Genomic DNA, 18,990 nt, shown 5'->3' with positions numbered 1-18,990 from the left:
GGAAGTGAATGACTGGTGGTGGTGGTGGGGGTGGAGCACAGGGTCTCTCTCTATGCGGACGACCTGCTCCTGTACATGTCGGACCCACTGGCCGGGATGGAAAATATACTGGAAACATTGAGGAAGTTTGGCCGGTTCTCAGGGTACAAATTAAATATGGCCAAGAGTGAGATGTTTGTGGTGCAGGCAAGGGGCCAGGAGAATAGTCTGAAGGAGCTGCCATTTAGGCTGGTGGAGGAAAGTTTCCGGTACTTGGGATACAGGTGGCACGAGACTGGGGCAGGTTACATAAGTTAAATTTGACTAGGGTGGTGGAAAAAATGAAGAGGGAGTTTCGGAGATGGGATGCACTCCCGCTGTCACTTGCGGGGAGGGTGCAGACGGTAAAGATGACAATCCTCCCTAGATTCCTGTTCATCTTCCAGTGCCTCCCGATCTTTATCCCGCGGTCCTTCTTCAAAAGGACCGGCAAAATCATCATGAGTTTTGTCTGGGCGGGAAAATCCCCGCGGGTGAGGAAGGCGATGCTTGAAAGGAGCCGCAGCGAGCGGGGACTGGCATTGCCGAATCTGATCAACTACTACTGGGCGGCTAATATATTCATGATAAGGAAATGGATGGTGGGTACGGCGTCTATCTGGGAGCGGGTGGGGGCGGCTTCATGCAGGGGCACCAGTTTGGCAGCCTTGGTCACGGCTCCCCTACTGCTTGCGCCGGCCAGGTACTCCACCAGCCCGGTAGTGGGGGCGGCCCTGCGGATTTGGGGCCAGTGGAGAAAGCATGCTGGGGAGGTGGGTGCGTCGGTCTGGGCTCCAATTTGTGATAACCATCAATTCGCCCCCGGGAACATGGATGGAGGGTTTCAAACATGGCGGCGGGCGGGGGTGAGCGATATGTTCCTGGAGGGGAACTTTGCGAGTTTGAGGGAGTTGGAGGAGAAAGCTGGGCTGGAAAGGGGAAATGACTTTAGGTACTTACAGGTGCGGGACTTTGTACACAGACAGGTCTCATCCTTCCCATGCCTCCCGCCAAAAGGGATCCAGGACAGAATAGTCTCTAGAGGAGAAGGAGGAGAGTGTAGAGTCTCGGATATTTACAAGGTGCTCATGAAGGGGGAAGAGTCCCAGACGGAGGAACTGAAACTCAAATGGTAGGAGGAACTCGGCGGGGAGATGGAGGACGGGGTATGGGCGGAAGCCCTGAGGAGCGTAAACCCAACCGCAACATGTGCCAGGCTCAGCCTGATTCAGTTTAAGGTCGTTCACCGGGCCCACATGACGGTGGCTCGGATGAGCAAATTCTTTGGGATAGAGGACAAGTGCGCTAGATGCGCGGGAGGACCAGCGAACCACGTTCACATGTTTTGGGCATGCCCTAAGCTTAGGGGGTACTGGGAGGGATTTGCGGGGGTCATGTCCCGGGTGCTGAAAACAAGGGTGGTGGTGAGTCCAGAGATGGCAATTTTCAGGGTTTCGGAAGACCCAGGAGTCCAGGGGGAGAAAGAGGCAGATGTTCTGGCCTTTGCTTCCCTGATAGTCCGGCGGCGAATACTGCTGGCATGGAGGGACTCAAAACCCCCGAAGACAGAACTATGGATTTCGGACATGTCAAGTTTTCTGGGTATGGAAAAAATTAAGTTCGCCTTGAGGGGATCTGTACTGGGGCTCGCCCGAAGGTGGCAACCATTCATCGACTTCTTCGCGGGAGAGTGAACGTCAGCAGGGGTGGGGGGGGGGGGAAGAGGGGGGAGGGGAGGGGGTGAGATTAGGGTAGAGTAGGAGGGATAAATAGGCGGGTAGTGTCTATGGGAGAGGAGCGGGCATGTGCAGTTAGGTTTGGTTGAAGTGTTGGTTTTCCGTTGATGTTTGCATATTTCTGTAACGGTTTACAATGCCAAAAAATACCTCAATAAAATTGTTTGTTTAAAAAAAAGCATGTCCACTGATATGACCTGACCGCCACTCAATCCCTTCATCCAGAGCTCCCTTGCTCCCTAGAATCCGACAAAAAGCCTCGACCAGTTGAGAAAGTGCAGGTGGAGAATCAAACCGACACCTAGAATTATTGCACTTTTTAATCAAGTCAGCCACCCAAAGAGAATCATTGAAAAAAAATGTTTGTTTAAATGTCAAAAAGTGTCCAGTAAATGACATTTGATCGTTTGACAGATATAAATAAATTGGTTGTTCCAGTTTTAATTGACAACGGAAATTGCGAAGGTCTTTTTGGATCTGTGTCATGTTGAAGGTAGGTGGACCTACAAGTGTTTGACCCGTGTGTGTGATACCAAGGCACAGCTGAGAGGATCACCCTCCGTTTCATTATTGCACTGCTCAATAGTCAAGCCCAAGCTTCCTGCTGCTAAAGGTTTATCATGACTTCGCCTTCCAGTTGTCCATCATGTGTGACCTCCACGGAATCATTTGCTGGGGTCTCCCCTCTTCTCTCTTCCATCAAACCCAGAGGTGCCATCACATAACGATAGTCAGCAGTGCCTGAAATAGCCGAGACCACCATACTGTCTATACTCTGACCGTCTGCTTCCCAGCAGGCCGTGCTGCAGCCCTGATCAGACCCAGAAGCCCCTTCCCGCAAGTTCATGTAGACATTTGGCTCTGTCCCCGTGATTGGAGAGAGGCCCTGCAAGAGGGCTTCCAGCGATGCCCTCAAAGACTGGAAGGAGGGCCTGAGCTTGGGGTCAGTGTGCCAACACCTGTGCATGAGCTTGTACCTGTAACAACATAAAAATCATTCGAAGCTCTTAATAAGAAAGTCATTCAAATACAGGAAGACGATTCCACAACATGTCTCCATTAAAACATCTTCAATTTTACTTTGGGAGGAACATAGGAACAGGAGCAGGCCCCTTAGGCCTGCGAAGCTGGTGGTGAAGCAGAGCATGGAGACAGCATACCCCGTGGATCACCACTGCTGCTTCCACACAATGTATCTGCCTCAGCCCCCTATACAGCAAATTCATCTGCTGCAGGTCTCCTTTGTCACAAGAAATACTCTCCCATTTAACAAAAAAGTGATTTGTTTCCCCCTGGCCCCCACCCCATCCTCGTGAAATAAATTCAGCACTAACCAAATTCATCTCTGGCCCTTAACCCGACTGTAAGCAGCAGCGTTAACCCCCAATCCGATTAACAACCTGCATTTATGTAGCATCTTTAGTGTAGTAAAACGTTCCAGGGTGCTTCGCAGGAATGAGCAGCAAATGGGATTTGGCATCATGCTACATAAGGATGTATCCAAAAACTTGGTCAGAGCTAAGTTTCAAGGGGCATCTCCAGAGAGAGAGAGTGGGGGTGTTCGTGGGGGTGGGGGGGGGTGTAAGAAGGGAATTCCAGCAGCTTGGGCCTCGGCAGCTGAAAGCATGCCACCAACGGTGGAGCAGCTAAAACTGGAGATGCACAATTGTGGGGTGCAGATATCCCAGAGGGTTCTGGGGCTGGAGGAGATTACGGAGGTAGGATTGAGGCACAGAGGGATTGGAAAGCAAAGGTGAGGATTTTAACCTCGATATTTTGCTTGACAAGGAGCCAAAGTAGGCCAGCGAGGAGTTGTTAGGTGAATGTTAGGCAAATAACCAACCGAGGAACCTTTTAGTTCTGAAAGTTATAATTCCGGTGCTTTCACCACACTGACCCGACCCCCCCGCCCCCCACCCCAGCTCCTCCACAGAATTGTTACTTACACTTCATCAAAGCAGTCTGGGGGCTGCTTCAACCTGTGCCCACGTATGAGGTAGTCATACATCTCTGCATTCTCAACGCCTGGATACGGGGTCTGACCTCTCGTTGCTATTTCCCACATTGTGACTCCAAATGACCACTAGAATCAGAGTGTGAACACACGGTTACAAATAGAAATGATGCATGATAAACACACTGGTACATTCACATTTACCTGGTATGCTCACGATGCCTGATGGGGCCCACGCAATGGCTGCAAGTTAAAAGCATTTTGTGGCATCCCCTGCCCACCTCCCCCTCCCCCACATACACTGCCTCCACTCTACCCCTGCCCTTAGTACCTCACGTGATTCACTCCTCTCAGCACATTTCGCAACTGGACTCGAGCCTCGATATTTATGGGAGGACCAGGAGGGTGCGGGGGAGCCCAGTAGCGGGTGCTGCACGCGACAGGTTCCGGCGACATTGTGATCCTGCTAACCTTAATGGCAGGGCCGGCCTAATTTTTTTAAAATTAATTTCCGGGATATGGGCATCGCTGGTTTATTGTCCATCCCCAGTTGTCCTCCAGGAGGTGGGGGTGATTTGCCGTCTTGAACCACTGCAGTTCTTGAGGGGTAGGTACACCCAGTGTGCTGTTGGGGAGGGAGTTCCATGCCTTTGCTCCAGTGGCAGTGAAGGAATGGGGATATATTTCCAAGTCAGGACAGTGAGTGACTTGGAGGGGAACCTCCAGGTGGTGGGGTTCCCAGGTATCTGCTGCTCTTGTCCTTCTAGATGGTAGTAGTCGTAGGTTTGGAAGGTTCTGTCTAAGGAACGTTGGTGAGTTACTGCAGTGCATCCTGCAGATGGTACACACGGCTGCCACTGTTCGTCAGTGGTGGAGGGTTTGAATGTTTGTGGAAGGGGGAATAATTGAGTGGGCTGCTTTGTCCTGGATGGTGTTGTGTTTCTTGAGTGTTGATGGAGCTGCACTCATCCAGGCAAGTGGAGTGTATTCCATTACATCCCTGACTTGTGCCTTGTAGATTGTGGACAACCTTTGGGGGGTCAGGAGATGAGTTACTCGCTGTAGTATTCCTAACCTTTGACATGCTCTGGTAGCCACAGTATTAATGTGGCCAGTCCAGTTCAGTTTCTGATCAATGGTAACCCCAGGATGAAGAATGTGCAGGATTCAGCAAAGGTTGCCATCGAAAGGTCAGTGGTTAGATCCTCTCTTGTAGGAGATGGTCATTGGCTGGCACTTGTGTGGCACAAATGTAACTTGCCACTTGTCAGCCCAAGACTGGATATTGTCCAGGTCTTGTTGCATTTGGACATGGACATGTGACTAAATGTTAACACAGGCCCACCTGAGACCTGGCCAGTTTGACAGCCTGGGTGGATGTCAGTGAGTACAGTGTCACAAGGCTGCCCTGGGACCATCGCAGTAGTCAATGAGGGGGGGTAAAGGAGAAGATCTGGCTGAGACTTGCAGGGCAGCAGCCCAGGAATGAGCAGGTTAAGATGGGAACAATTAAGGCAGGAAGGTAGCTGATCTGATGGTGTGACCGGCTTGATTGTAACAGATCATTGCTCCCCTCACACCACCCAAAACCAGCTTTCCCCCAGGTGAAGTCAGGACTAACTGGAACTTTAGCAAGTTTTTTTGGTTTGGCCTCAAGAGGCACTGAGTCTTCACCCTGTAAAGGCTCTCCTCAACCGACCCAATGACATACAAGGTGTTCTTTACTCTCTGTCACCGAGTGCTTCTTCCTCTGATCACTCACGTTTATTTGAATTCATTCTCACAATACCAACAAGACCAGGTGTTATTGTCCATCCCTTGTGGCTTAAGAAGGTGATGGAAAGCCTTCTTATGCAACTGTGGTCATTTAGGATTGAACAAAGAACAAAGAAATGTACAGCACAGGAACAGGCCCTTCGGCCCTCCAAGCCCGTGCCGACCATGCTGCCCGACTAAACTACAATCTTCTACACTTCCTGGGTCCATTTCCCTCTATTCCCATCCTATTCATGTATTTGTCAAGATGCCCCTTAAATGTCACTATCGTCCCTGCTTCCACCACCTCCTCCGGTAGCGAGTTCCAGGCACCCACTACCCTCTGCGTAAAAAACTTGCCTCGTACATCTACTCTAAACCTTGCCCCTCTCACCTTAAACCTATGCCCCCTAGTAATTGACCCCTCTACCCTGTGGAAAAGCCTCTGACTATCCACTCTGTCTATGCCCCTCATAATTTTGTAGACCTCTATCAGGTCTCCCCTCAACCTCCTTCGTTCCAGTGAGAACAAACCGAGTTTATTCAACCGCTCCTCATAGCTAATGCCCTCCATACCAGGCAACATTCTGGTAAATCTCTTCTGCACCCTCTCTAAAGCCTCCACATCCTTCTGGTAGTGTGGTGACCACTATGAGGAGATGAGGAGAGATGGCTTCATAAAACCCATTGACTTCTCCACCCCAGAGGGTTGTGGATGCTAAATTGTTGAGTATATTCAAGACAGAGATCAATAGATTTTTTGGATACCAAAGGAGTTAAGGGATAAGGGGATAGTGAAGGAAGATGGAGTTAGGGTACAAGCTCAGCCATAACCTTCTTGTAGGACCAAATGGCCTACTGGTATTTCTTACGTTCTTATTGCTGTCAAAAACAACTGAAGGGGCTTGCTAAGCTATTCAGACAAAGGATAAGAGTCTGGACTCACATGGAGATCAGACCAGTTAAGGATGGTACGTTTCCTTCACTAAAGAACAGTGAATCAGTTGGGATTTTAGAAAAATACAATGGCTTCTCGGCCATTTTTGAATTGACTGGAGACAGACATCTTCTCCACCTGTTGCATTGTTAGGCATTAGAGATTCGAAAGTAAACACTCCCTACCTTGTAGTGGGTTGGGTAATGGAAGCTCGTGGGTTTAAGTCCCACTCCAGAACACACCATCCAGTCTGATATGCCAGTACAGTGCTGAGGGAGTTCTACATGGTCAGAAATGCACCCTCCTGAATGAAATATAAAAGATCCAGTGGCACTATTCAACGAACAGGGCAGGTCACCCCGTTGTCCTGGCCAATATTTATCCCTCAACCAACATCACATAACCCGATTACCTGGCCATTATCACCTTGCAGATTGTGGGGCCTTGCTGCATGCAAATTGGTTGCCGCACTTCATATATTACAACACTGGCTGAAAAACACTTTGACATTCCCTGAGGTTATGAGTGGCGCTGCCTCATTGCAAGTTTGTTCCGTTGGTCGTGAGTCTGATCTGCTCTGTGTCATGGTTAGCATGTTCTGGGCAGTGACCGTCGCTTAGGTGATGGTTCATTAACCTTGTCTGTTCCCTATGAACTGTTCCCAGGAGTGGGTTCATTGTTCCCCTGTGATGACCTTTACCATGATTTGAATGATTTCCCCCACCCCTGGCCTAGAGCAAAGCTGTTACCAAGCTCCCAGCAACAACAAAATTAGTCCCTTATTGACCAGACGGGCCATTCCCATGAGCAATGATCTTAAAAGGGGCAAGAGCAGCTAAAGATCACAGCCAAGTTTCTGATCTCCGACTGTATGGGAGCAATGCCACAGGAGATAACTATGCACATAACACACATGCATGGATTTTGTACATACCACGTCACTGTGAACTGTGTACACATTATCTGCCAAACTCTCCAATGCAATCCATTTAACAGGCAGCTTGCTCGCGCTGCCCTGCCTATAGTAATCACCACTGTACAGCTTCCGAGATAAGCCAAAGTCCGCCACACACACCCGCATATCTTGGTCCAGCCTGGAGGAAGCAAGCAGATTTGCACAACATTAATTTTTTTTTAAAAAAAAATCTATTTATTGGCATTTTCAAAGTTATGTACATTGCCGTTCGTTTTCATTTATTGTACAATACAGAAGGGCTTTTTGTTAAGTTTCTCTATTTACAAACTATCACCTTCTGACTCGGCGTATCATCACCCCCCAGCCCCACCACCCACCCCCCAAGCCCCCCTCCCCCTAACCACCAACCCCCTCCCCTGCCGGCCCCCCCTGATTGATCTGGGGGGGATGTTCCCCCTTCTCCTCATTCCTCCCCGTTCCCTCCCCCTTTCTTTTCTCCCTCAATCAGCTTCGGCCAAGTCCCTTGTGGAGATGGGGGGTTTGCCCTCTCTCCCCTCCCTCTGCGTTGTTTCTTTTGTCCCTCTCAGGCTCTCTGTCTCACCCCCCCCCCCCCCTGGGTAGTGTGCCCCTGGCGTTCCTCCTTGCCTTTCTTTCTTTTCCCTTTCTCACCTTTCCAGTTTCCCCCTTTACTGGCTGTTGTTGACCTCAAACAGGTTTTGGAACAGTCCGACAAATTGCCCCCATGCAGTAAGGAAGCCTTCCTCTGACCCTCGGATGGCGTATTTGATCTTCTCCAGGTGGAGAAATTCCGCTAGGTCAGCCAGCCAGTCTGCAGCTGTGGGTGATGTTGCCAGCCGAGCAGGATTCTTCGGCGTGTGATTAGGAAACAAAAAGCAAGGGCGTTAGCCCCCTTCCCCATGTGTAACTCTGGACATTGTCGAGAAAAAGGCTGTCAAGAACCCAACAAGTTTGGGGCAAGCCCAAAACATGTGGGTGTGGTTGGCCGGGCCCCTCTGGCACCGCTCACATTTGTCCTCCACCTCCGGGAAGAACCTGCTCATTCGGGTTCTGGTCAGGTGCGCTCTGTGCACCACTTTCAGCTGCATGAGGCTTGATTGTCCAGCTTTGACAATGAGCCATCCAGATTTGAAGCGTTAGGTCCCTCCTCTCTCCACAGATGCTGTCAGACCTGCTGAGACTGTCCAGTATTTTCTGATTTCGTCCCAGATTCCAGCATCCGCAGTAATTTGCTTTTATCGTTGAGAATTATTTGGAAAATAGAAGTATATAGTACTAAATGGACAGTGGTGACTTGGGTACGTTACTGCAGGTGAACCAGGATAATACCAGGGATGAGAATATTTCAGAATGTGGAGAGATTGGAGAAGCTAAGAATATTCTCCTTACAGCAGCAAAGATTAAGGTGAGACCTAATGGAGGTATTCAAAATTATGAGGGATTTAGATGGAGAATTATGGAGTAACTGTTGTTCTGTCCTGATGAAGGGTCACCACAGCCTGAAATGTTAACTTTGTCCCTCTCCACAGATGCTGCCTGACCTGCTGCACATTTCCAACATTTTCTGTGTTCATTTGAGAAACCGTTGTGTTTGTCAAATGAGTCCATAAACCAGAGGCCATAGATTTAAAATAGTTACCGAAACAAATCTGGATTGGAAAGGAGGAGAAATTATTTTACACAGAGGGTTGTTACGACTGAAACACACTCTCTGAAAGACACTCTAGTCTTTACTAAAGGACATTTACTTGAAGAGAAATGATTTATAGGAGAATGCTCAGCTGCAGGTTTCACTGCTCCACCGACCGTGTGTTCCTCAACGGCGCGTCCTCACCGTCTCTTTTCCGGCCACCTGACAATGGCATTTCCCGTTGTGGCCACCTCATGCTGCTGGGAAACCCGCGGTCCAGAGAATCCCACCCCAGGCTTGGGACTAAAGCGGATGGTTCTTTCAAAAAGTCATCACAGGTACAATGAGCCACTTGGTTCCCTTCTGTGCTGTCATTCTAACCCTGAAGAACTCAAATTCAGCAATCTCAAGTTTTGAAATTTGCAATTAACCTCCAGCCTCGAAAAACATTTTTGGAGAGTTCTAGATTTTTACTACCCTGTCCAAAAATGTGCAGGTTAGGGAGATTAGCCATGCTAAATTGCCCCTTAGTAGCCAAAGGTTAGGTGAGGTTATGGGGATAGGGCAGGGGGAATGGGTCTAGGTAGGTTGCTCTTTCAGAGGATCAATGCAGACTCGATGGGCCGAATGGTCTCCATCTGCACTGTAGGGATCCTATGATTCTATGTATGTGAAGATGTGCATCCTGATATCATCCCTGAATGGTCCATCTCTAATTTTGACATTTATGTCCCCTCGTTCTGGGCTCCCCCACCAGAGGAAATAGTTTCTCTCTTGCTGCCCTATCAATTCCTTTGATCACTGGAATTGCCTCAATTAGATCACCCCGTAATTGTCTACATTCGTGGCAATAAAAGCCTAGTCTATGCAACATGCTTTCATAATTTATATGTTCTGGCCCCAACATAATTATTTAAAAAAAATACATTTAGAGTACGCAATTCTTTTTTTTCAATTAAGGGGAATATATATTTTTTTAAGTGTGGCCAATTCACCTACCCTGCACATCTTTTGGGTTGTGGGGGTGAGACCCTCGCAGACAAGGGGAGAATGTGCAAACTCCACACGGACTGGGACCTGGAGCTGGGATCGAACCTGGGTCCTTGGCGTCGTGAGGCAGCAGTGCTAACCGCTGCACCACCGAGCCGCCCTACCCCAACATAATTCTTAATCCACATTGCTGTGCGCTGCACCTCAAACAGCTTCCATCCTCAAGATCAGTATATCCTTACTGAGATGCAGTGCTCAGAACTGAACACAGTACTCTTGATACAGTCTAAACTGAGCTTTGTGTAACTGTAACATCCCTTTGTAATCCAGTAATCTTGGGGGGAAAAAACCAACATTCCAATAGTCTTTTTAATTGGTTTTTTTTTTGGGTACCTGTCAATTTGCATACTTCATTCAGTCCCCCTCTTGATTTTCACCCCCTTTTCTCACCTGATAATCAGAAAGGGAATTAAAGCTGACACAACACAGGTCACCTGTTGTTAGGTTTATCACAAACAAATATATCAGGGGTAACACTGAGAATTATCTGTGCAGTAATAACCAAGTAATAACCGAGGAAACAGCAGTCAAAATGGGATCAGAAAGGCAAGATCCTGACTGATTGACGTTTTAAGGAATGCTTGAAGAAAGACTTCTAATTATTTTGCATCTTTCACAACCTCAGGACCATCCCAAAATGCTTTACAGCCAATTAAGTACTTTCAAAGTGTGGTCACTGTTGTAATGTAGGACACAAGGCAGCCAACCTGCACACTACAAGGTTCCATTAGCAAATAATAAGATAATCTCTTTTAGGTATTAATTCATTTGCTTGTACACCACCACTTCCATGTTAGACAATACCCTCCCCACCTACCACCAAGTACCTCATAACCTAATGTCACCTCTATGCTGACTGCCTTCTCACCCTGCCTTCTCACCCCCCCACCCCCCGCCCCGCCCCATGAGACTACCAAAGCTAATCACCCAATATTCACCATGGACAGACCCCAGGAACCATCTGGAGGTGAAAAAAATAAACTTCCAACAATCTTATATAGCTTGATGGTGAAAAAAAAGCTCCCATTCAAGACACCAATTAAAAGATTTGATATCACTTCAAGTAGTTAATCTCATAGGACAAACTGCTATTGAGACTCCACATCAAAGACATCTAATTCTTTAATAGCCCCTTTAAATTGTCAATCAAACTATGAACTCAGAAAACCTGCTGAAATAATTGTAGCTTTTAGAAACTCAACCACGCATTCATAATGACACAATAATAATCTTGAGGGAAATATGAAGAAAGAACTCAATTGAAACTGCAGATGGCAATATTTTTTCTTACATCATACAATCTGTCAATCAAAGCAGTACACCAGAGTTTTGTTTTTAACTCTCACTGACAGCTTAAACCTGGGGCGGGATTCACCTTTCTCCGACGCGATTTCATAATCGGCGCTGGGCAGAGAATCCCTTCTGACACCGAAATCGGGGGCGGCGCCTGTTTGACGCAGGTTTTGAATCCTCCGCCCCCTCCAAAATGGCATCATTGCGTCGCGCGGAGCTGGGACACCGTTAACGCATCACCTGAAGGCCCTTGCCCGATGGGCCGAGTTCCCGACTGCGTGGGACACATGTGGTCTCAGCAGTCGGGAACCCAGCGTGGCGACTGCGGACTATGTCCAGTGCCGCCACTGTCGGGCAGGAGCCGTGCTGCTGGTCACGGGGGGGGGGGCATCTTGCAGGGTGGGTTCACGCACGGCCGGCACCATGTTTTACGGCGCGACCACTGTAGGTCGCCGCAATGCGCATGCGCGGCTACAGATCCGGCCATTCTCGAGCAGTTTTTAGCATGGGAGCCGGGACTTTTACACGTTGTGGTTACTAGCCCCTTTTTTCAGGTTACATATTTTCTGTACATGGTTAAAGAAAATTGAACTAAATATTTAGATAAGTGATGACATGTACAAGTTATGATGACAGCGATGATTATACAATATCAAATAATATTTATGAGTCCAAAGTTCATGAATTTATACGGTCGAGTGGCTTTCTTGTTTTGTTATTGAAGTGTCGATGTTGATGTTGTCATTTCCTTGTGAACGCCTTCAGTATTCCTGTGCTTAAGGAACCAAGAAGTCAACAGGATGTGTGCAAATGGTCAAATCACTTCGTTGTTTGATCCGGACTCTTTTTTTCTATGCTTGTGGTAGTGATGCAGTATGTTATCTGCCTTGAAAGCTGGTTTGCTTGTTCGTAGTGGAGCAAATTTGAATCGGTGAGATTCGTTGTCATGCCATGGTATGTCTGTACTCTTGCCAGTGTTAGGAGCTGTGCTGTTACATTGTCCAGCATTTGTAGAGTAGTACCATGTCGTATCAGTTGTTTTCCAGCGTTGTTGTTTTTGTCGTGCTTGTTGTTGACCTTGGTGCCGTTGTTGTTGTCAGTGTTGTTGTCTTTGTAGGTTTTGTTGTTGTGCTTGTTGCGCTCAATGACCATCTCGAGTGGATAATGCGAGTCCCTCACAAAGTTATTTGTGTCAGTGTCCTTTGTGGCATCTGGGGGCTGGTTTAGCACAGTGGGCTAAAGAGCTGGCTTATAAAGCAGAACAATGCCAGCAGTGCAGGTTCAATTCCCATGCCAGCCTCCCCGAACAGGCGCCGGAATGTGGCGACTAGGGGCTTTTCACAGTAACTTTATTTGAAGCCTTCTTGTGACAATAAGCGATTTTCATTTCATCTGCTGTTTCATTGAGCGTGCCGTCTCTGATTCCACGGCGCTGCCCATCTGGAGTCATGTCCGGTTCACCGGAATCATCTTTGGCTTGTCGATGCTCCCTGTCTGGAGTCATTTCAGGTTCTTGTGGAGAGGCTCGAGTAGATGGGGTTCGAATTAACGTGGTGTCACTGGAGTCACTTTGATTGTCAAGTGCCTCTGTACATACTAGCTGAGATCTGTCAGTCTTGCTGAGATGTTGCACATCTTGTATGGGAATTGTGATGCCTTCATCACTTATCTCACATACTGTGGGTAGACCTTCAGTGTCTTCTTGTTGGTTAGATGAGTTGGGTAGACTGTCAGAGACTTCTTCTGGTGACTCAAAGAATCTGGGTAGGCTGTCAATTTTTTTTTGTTATTCATGTGAGCATGGTAGACTGTCATCGTCATCTTGCTGTGCGCTTGAGCGTGGCACACTTGCATCGCCTGCTGCTGGTTGCTCAGATAAGGTTGCTAGACCTTAATGGTCTTGTTCATGCAAGGATTGCGCTCTGGAGTCTTGCGTTGCTCCCACCGTGGAGTCTGTCAGCGAGCTCGCTGTGGAGGCTGTTATCGCTCTCTCTGTGGAGTCTGGCATCGATCCGTGTGTGGAGTCATGCAGTAGTCTCGCTGTGTAGTCGATCTGTGCACTCTCAACGGAGTCGTGCAGTGGTCTCGCTGCGGAGTCTTTCTGTATTCTCTGTGTGGAGACGTGCAGTGGTCTCGCTGTGGAGTCTGTCATCGCTTTCCATGCGGAGTCAGGTACTCTTTGTGGTGCGTGGATCACTTTCTGCGTGGAGTCGGGGACTCTTTGTGGTGCGTCGACCACTCTTCGTGGTGCGTGAACCATTGGTTTGGTGTCAGGCCGCTCTCTGTGGGCTTGTACCTCTCTCTGTCTCTTGGCGTCAGGCCGCTCTCAGTGGGCTTGTACCACTCTCTGACTCTTGGCGTCAAGCCGCAGCAGAATCCTGTATTTCTGGGTTAGGATGGCGCCTGTGCTGGGCTGAGGATCCTCAAATCCGAAGAACTCATCCATGACTGTGCCGGATGCTTCAATGGATAACACATCTCGTTGCAGTTCGGATTTGGTACTGAGGTCGCCACGTCCAATGATGAAATCAACATCTGAGTCATAGTCTTCAAGGACCATATCATCACTTTTTGTGTCGGAGCTGTCATTGTGCTCGCTATGTCCAAGGAAGAAATCAACGTCTGAGTCGTAGTCTTCAAGGTCTAAATCATCTCTTAGGGCGGTGCTAACTGCTTGTCGCAGGGTTCTGCGGAGGTTATTTTCAGCTACTGGTCGATGTTCAGGCATTGTGCTGTCGTTCCAGGTGAAATAATTGTGTTTTCTGGCTTTAAATTAAAAAAAAACTATTTTGGGGCATTTCCCCTTTAAGTGGGCGTGGTCCAGGGCCTCTGACGTCATGACGCTTGTGACGTAGAGCATAGGAATGGATTGTGCATGCGCAGATAGCTTTTCCTTTATTGTGCGCTCTTTGCGCAACTGCGCTTGCGTGGCTTCTGGGGAACTGTGCATGTGCGGCTCCTTTCGCAAGATGGCTGCCAAACATGACTGCTGTTTGCTTCTGCTGCAAGCCTACCTGTGCCTCGTGGTGAGTATAGACTCCAGTTTGACTGATTTATTTTGTGTTCTTCTCGCAAACTTGTCCAGGACTGTCTGGAAGATTCCCTTGTCCTGCCCTTTGGAGTACTTGAAGGAGTTGAAGATTTCTGTTGCACTTTCACCCACAATGGTGAGCAGAAGATCTATCTTCTCAGCACCAGCCACGCCATCTAGGTCGGATGCTACCATTTAGATCTCAAATCTCTGCTTGAATGCATGGCAGTTGGCACTGAGATTGCCATAGTACCTGAGCTGCTGAGGAACCGGAATCTCTATCATCTTGCCTGGATGCTGAGTTGAACTATATAGATTCAACAGGCACTACTGGTACCATGATGTGTTATGTACTCTGGGATAACACAGGCTGCAACTCGATGCAGCTTTGACCAAAAGATACTCCAGACTTTGAAGTTAGTTCAATGTGATTTAGTGAACCATTAGCGCAGTTCTCGGAGTTCGACTCTCCTGCTAATCTTGCTATAGTAACTCAGTCTAACTAACCAGTCTGCTCTAAGCCACGCGGTGGGTGTGATGCTTCTGATCTGCCCCTGTCCTTCTCTCTGAGTGTCGCCTGTGGAAAGAGAAAGAGCATGTGTGCCCTGTCCTTTTATATGGGTTGCCCCCTTTTGGTAGTGTCACCTCTGGGTGTCTTGACTGCCCATTGGTCGTGTCCTATTCTATGTGTTCATTAGCTGTATGTCTGCATGTCATGACATCTCCGGTGCTCCCTAGTGTTTACTTAGTTGTAGTGTATTTACATTAACCCCTTGTGTATTTACAGTGATGCATATCACCACACCCATAACCCCTGATCCCCTTATTGAAAAACGATCTGTCTTCAAGACACTCAGTGATTTGGCCTCCACAGCCTTCTGCGGCAAAAAGTTCCACGGATTCACCTCCCTCTGGCTGAAGAAATTCTTCCTCATCTGTGTTTTAAAGGATCGTCCCTTTAGCGGCAGCACGGTAGCATTGTGGATAGCACAATTGCTTCACAGCTCCAGGGTCCCAGGTTCGATTCCGGCTTGGGTCACTGTCTGTGCGTCCTCCCCGTGTGTGCGTGGGTTTCCTCCGGGTGCTCCGGTTTCCTCCCACAGTCCAAAGATGTGCAGGTTAGGTGGATTGGCCATGATAAATTGCCCTTCGTGTCCAAAATTGCCCTTAGTGTTGGGTGGGGTTACTGGATTATGGGGATAGGGTGGCGGTGTTGACCTTGGGTAGGGTGTTCTTTCCAAGAGCCGGTGCAGACTCGATGGGCCGAATGGCCTCCTTCTGCACTGTAAATTCTATGAAATCTATGAAATCTAGTCTGAGATTGTGTCCTCTGCTTCTAGTTTTTCCTACAAGTGGAAACATCCTCTCCACAGCCCAATATAGCCCTCATTCTACCATTACCATCAAGCCAAGGGATCAACCCTGGTTTAATGGAGCACGTCAGGAGCAGCACCAGGCTGACATGAAATGAGGTGTCAACCTGATGAAGTTACAACACAGGACTTCTTCAATTCTCTGACCAAGGGAGACTGTTCGCGATTATTTGCTGAACCACAGCAAAATTCAATCATTTTTTACTATGGCTAGGGTGAAGAGGCAGGCCCCGAATCTACCACAGCCAGAATGGCGATCAAACCTCATGCTGTTGCCACTAATCTAAACCTCACGCTAGCTGTCTAGCCAGCTGAGTTAACCAGCCGCCAAGCATAGGGCTACATGTATGCTAGAGGCAGAGTGAAACCATTATGGACAATTAGAGGAGGCTCCATAAACACTCCCATACTGAAAGATGGTAAAATCTAGCACATCAGTGCAAAATACAAGTTTAAACCTTTTGCCAGATGTGCAATGTGGAAAATGGTTCATCTTATTGTGTCCACAAAAAGCAGGACAAATCTAAACTAGCCAATTACCGTCCATCAATGTCCTCTTCATCATCAACAAAGTGATGAATTGCATTGATGAAAAGCTTTGACAGACAATGAAATGGCACTTGCCAATAACCCGCTCACCAATCTCAGTTTAGGCTCCATAACTCAGTTCAAACAAAGAGAAAAGAGCTAAATTGCTGAAGTTCCTCAGGGTAGCATCTTGGACTCAACTATCTTCAGCTGCTTCATCAATGGCCTTTCCTCCATCATAAGGTCAGAACTGGGGATGTTCACTGATGACTGCTAAATGTTCAATCCCATTTGGGACTTCTCAGATACTAAACCAGTCCATGTCCATGCACAGAAAGCCCTGGACCACATCAATCTTGAACTGTTAAATGGCAAATAACATGCATGCCTCGCAAGTACCAGGGAATGACCATCTTCAACAAGAGATTCAGGGCTGGATTCTCCATTTCAGCGGCAAGTGCCGGCTCGAACGGAGAATTCACGGGCTTTTTGCAACCGGCGCTGAACCAGTGAGGGGCTAGCATCGGAGCCGGGTAAAACTCACGCACCACAGGGGTCCCCCCTGTCCCCCTGCTCTTCGCACTGGCGATTGAACCCCTGGCTATGGCACTGAGAGAGTCGAGGAACTGGAGGGGGTTGGTGCGGGGTGGGGAGGAGCATAGGGTGTCGCTTAATGTGGACGACCTGCTGCTGTATGTGGCGGACCCGGTGGGAGGAATGCCCGAGGTAATGAGGATCCTTAGGGAATTTGGGGACTTTTCGGGGTACAAGCTCAATATGGGGAAGAGCAAGCTGTTCGTAGTTCAGCTAGGGGACCAGGAGAGAGGGATTGGCGAGCTCCCACTAAAAAGGGCGGAGAGGAGCTTCAGATATTTGGGGGTCCAGGTGGCCAGGAGCTGGGGGGCCCTGCATAGGCTTAACTTTACAAGGCTGGTGGAGCAAATGGAGGGGGAGTTCAAGAGGTGGGACGCGTTGCCGCTGTCCTTGGCGGGTAGGGTGCAGTCAATCAAAATGGCGGTGCTCCCAAGGTTTTTGTTCCTGTTCCAGTGCCTACCCGTGTTTATCCCGAAGCCTTTTTTCAGGCGGGTTAACAGGAGTATAATGGGGTTTATGTGGGCGCGAGGGACTCCGAGGGTGAGAAGAGTGTTCCTGGAGCGGAGTAGAGATAGGGGGGGCTGGCGCTGCCCAGCCTCTGTGGGTACTACTGGGCCGCCAATGCGACGATGGTGCGCAAGTGGGTGATGGAGGGGGAGGGGGCTGCATGGAAGAGGCTGGAGACGGCGTCCTGTGTGGGTACAAATCTGGGGGCGCTGGCAACGGCACCGCTGCCGCTCCCTCCAAGGAGGTATACCACAAACCCGGTGGTGGTGGCGGCCCTCAAACTTTGGGGGCAGTGGAGGTGGCATAAGGGGGAAGTTGGGGCCTCGGCGTGGACCCCATTACGGGGGAACCACCGGTTCGCCCCAGGAAGAACAGGTGGAGGGTTTTCGGGGTGGCCCAGGGCAGGGATACGAAAGTTGGGGGACCTGTTTGTGGACGGGAGGTTCGCGAGCTTGTGTGAGCTGGAGGAGAAGTGCGGGCTCCCCCCGGTACCTTCAGGTACTTACAGGTAAGGGCGTTTGCCAGACGGCAGGTGGTGGAATTCCCGCGGCTACTGCCACACACAGTACAGGACAGGGTGCTCTCGGGGGGGGTGCGGGGGGGAGTGGGGAAGATCTCGGAAACTTACCAGGTGATGCAGGAGGAGGAGGAGGCCTCGGTGGTGGAGTTGAAAGGTAAGTGGGAGGAGGAGTTGGGAGAGGAGATCGAAGAGGGGACGTGGGCAGATGCCCTAGGGAGGGTGAATTCTTCCTCTTTGTGCGCGAGGCTCAGCCTCATACAGTTTAAGGTGCTGCACAGGGCACACATGACCGGGACAAGGATGAGCCGGTTCTTTGGGGGTGAGGACAGGTGTGTTAGGTGCTCAGGGAGCCCATCAAATCACACCCATATGTTCTGGGCATGCCCAGCGCTGGAGGAATTTTGGAAGGGCGTAGCGAGGACGGTGTCGAGGGTGGTAGGATCCAGGGTCAGACCGGGCTGGGGGCTCGCAATATTTGGGGTGGCAGAGGAGCCGGGAGTGCAGGAAGCGAAAGAGGCCGGAATTCTGGCCTTTGCATCTCTGGTAGCCCGGCGAAGGATTCTCCTTCAGTGGAAAGATACGAGGCCCCCAAGCGTGGAATCCTGGATCAGCGATATGGCAGGGTTCAATAAATTGGAGAGGGTGAAATTCGCCTTGAGAGGGTCGGTACAAGGGTTCTTTCGGCGGTGGCAACCGTTCTTAGACTTTCTGGCAGAACGATAGACATTGGTCAATGGCAGCAGCAGCTCGGGGGGTGGGGGGGGGTTTACTTTATTTTTGTTTATGTTATTTACACTGGGGGGGTCTGAGGGGGTGTATACACCTGTTGTGTTAAGTCGGGGTGTTAATGTTAATTTATTATTTAGGTACGGGGAGAGGGGTTTGGGGGGTTGCTTTTTTAAATTGTGTTTTGTACTTAACCCTGTTGGGTTCTTTTTTCTTTCTCATTTTGTTATTGATATTTTATGAAAACCTTTAATAAAAATTATTTTTTTTAAAAAAAAACTCACGCACCAAAAACGTCCGGAGAATGGCTGCGTCCCTGGCCGCGCATGCGCACGGTGACGACCTGCAGCGGTTGTGCTGTACAACATTGCGCAGTTCTGACCCGCCATCCGCGACCCCACAGG

General features: G+C 49.2%; 1 protein-coding gene across 2 annotated transcripts in view; it reads right to left on the bottom strand.

Moving 5' to 3' along the window:
* Positions 1-2,060: 2,060 nt before the first annotated feature.
* Positions 2,061-18,990, bottom strand: part of tyro3 (TYRO3 protein tyrosine kinase) — a 535,899-nt gene continuing 518,969 nt past the window's right edge. For both annotated transcript variants that reach the window (XM_072486187.1, XM_072486188.1), the window contains exons 17-19: positions 7,335-7,494; positions 3,701-3,837; positions 2,061-2,731 (exon numbers count right to left, since the gene is read on the bottom strand). In XM_072486187.1, the coding sequence (XP_072342288.1) occupies positions 2,362-2,731; positions 3,701-3,837; positions 7,335-7,494 (667 nt within the window). In that variant the 3' untranslated portion in view covers positions 2,061-2,361. The remainder of the gene's footprint in view (positions 2,732-3,700; positions 3,838-7,334; positions 7,495-18,990) is intronic.

This window comes from Scyliorhinus torazame, chromosome 2 (genome assembly GCF_047496885.1).
Source record: "Scyliorhinus torazame isolate Kashiwa2021f chromosome 2, sScyTor2.1, whole genome shotgun sequence".
NCBI classification, from domain to species: domain Eukaryota; kingdom Metazoa; phylum Chordata; class Chondrichthyes; order Carcharhiniformes; family Scyliorhinidae; genus Scyliorhinus; species Scyliorhinus torazame.
This window is presented reverse-complemented; position numbering and strand designations above follow the sequence as displayed.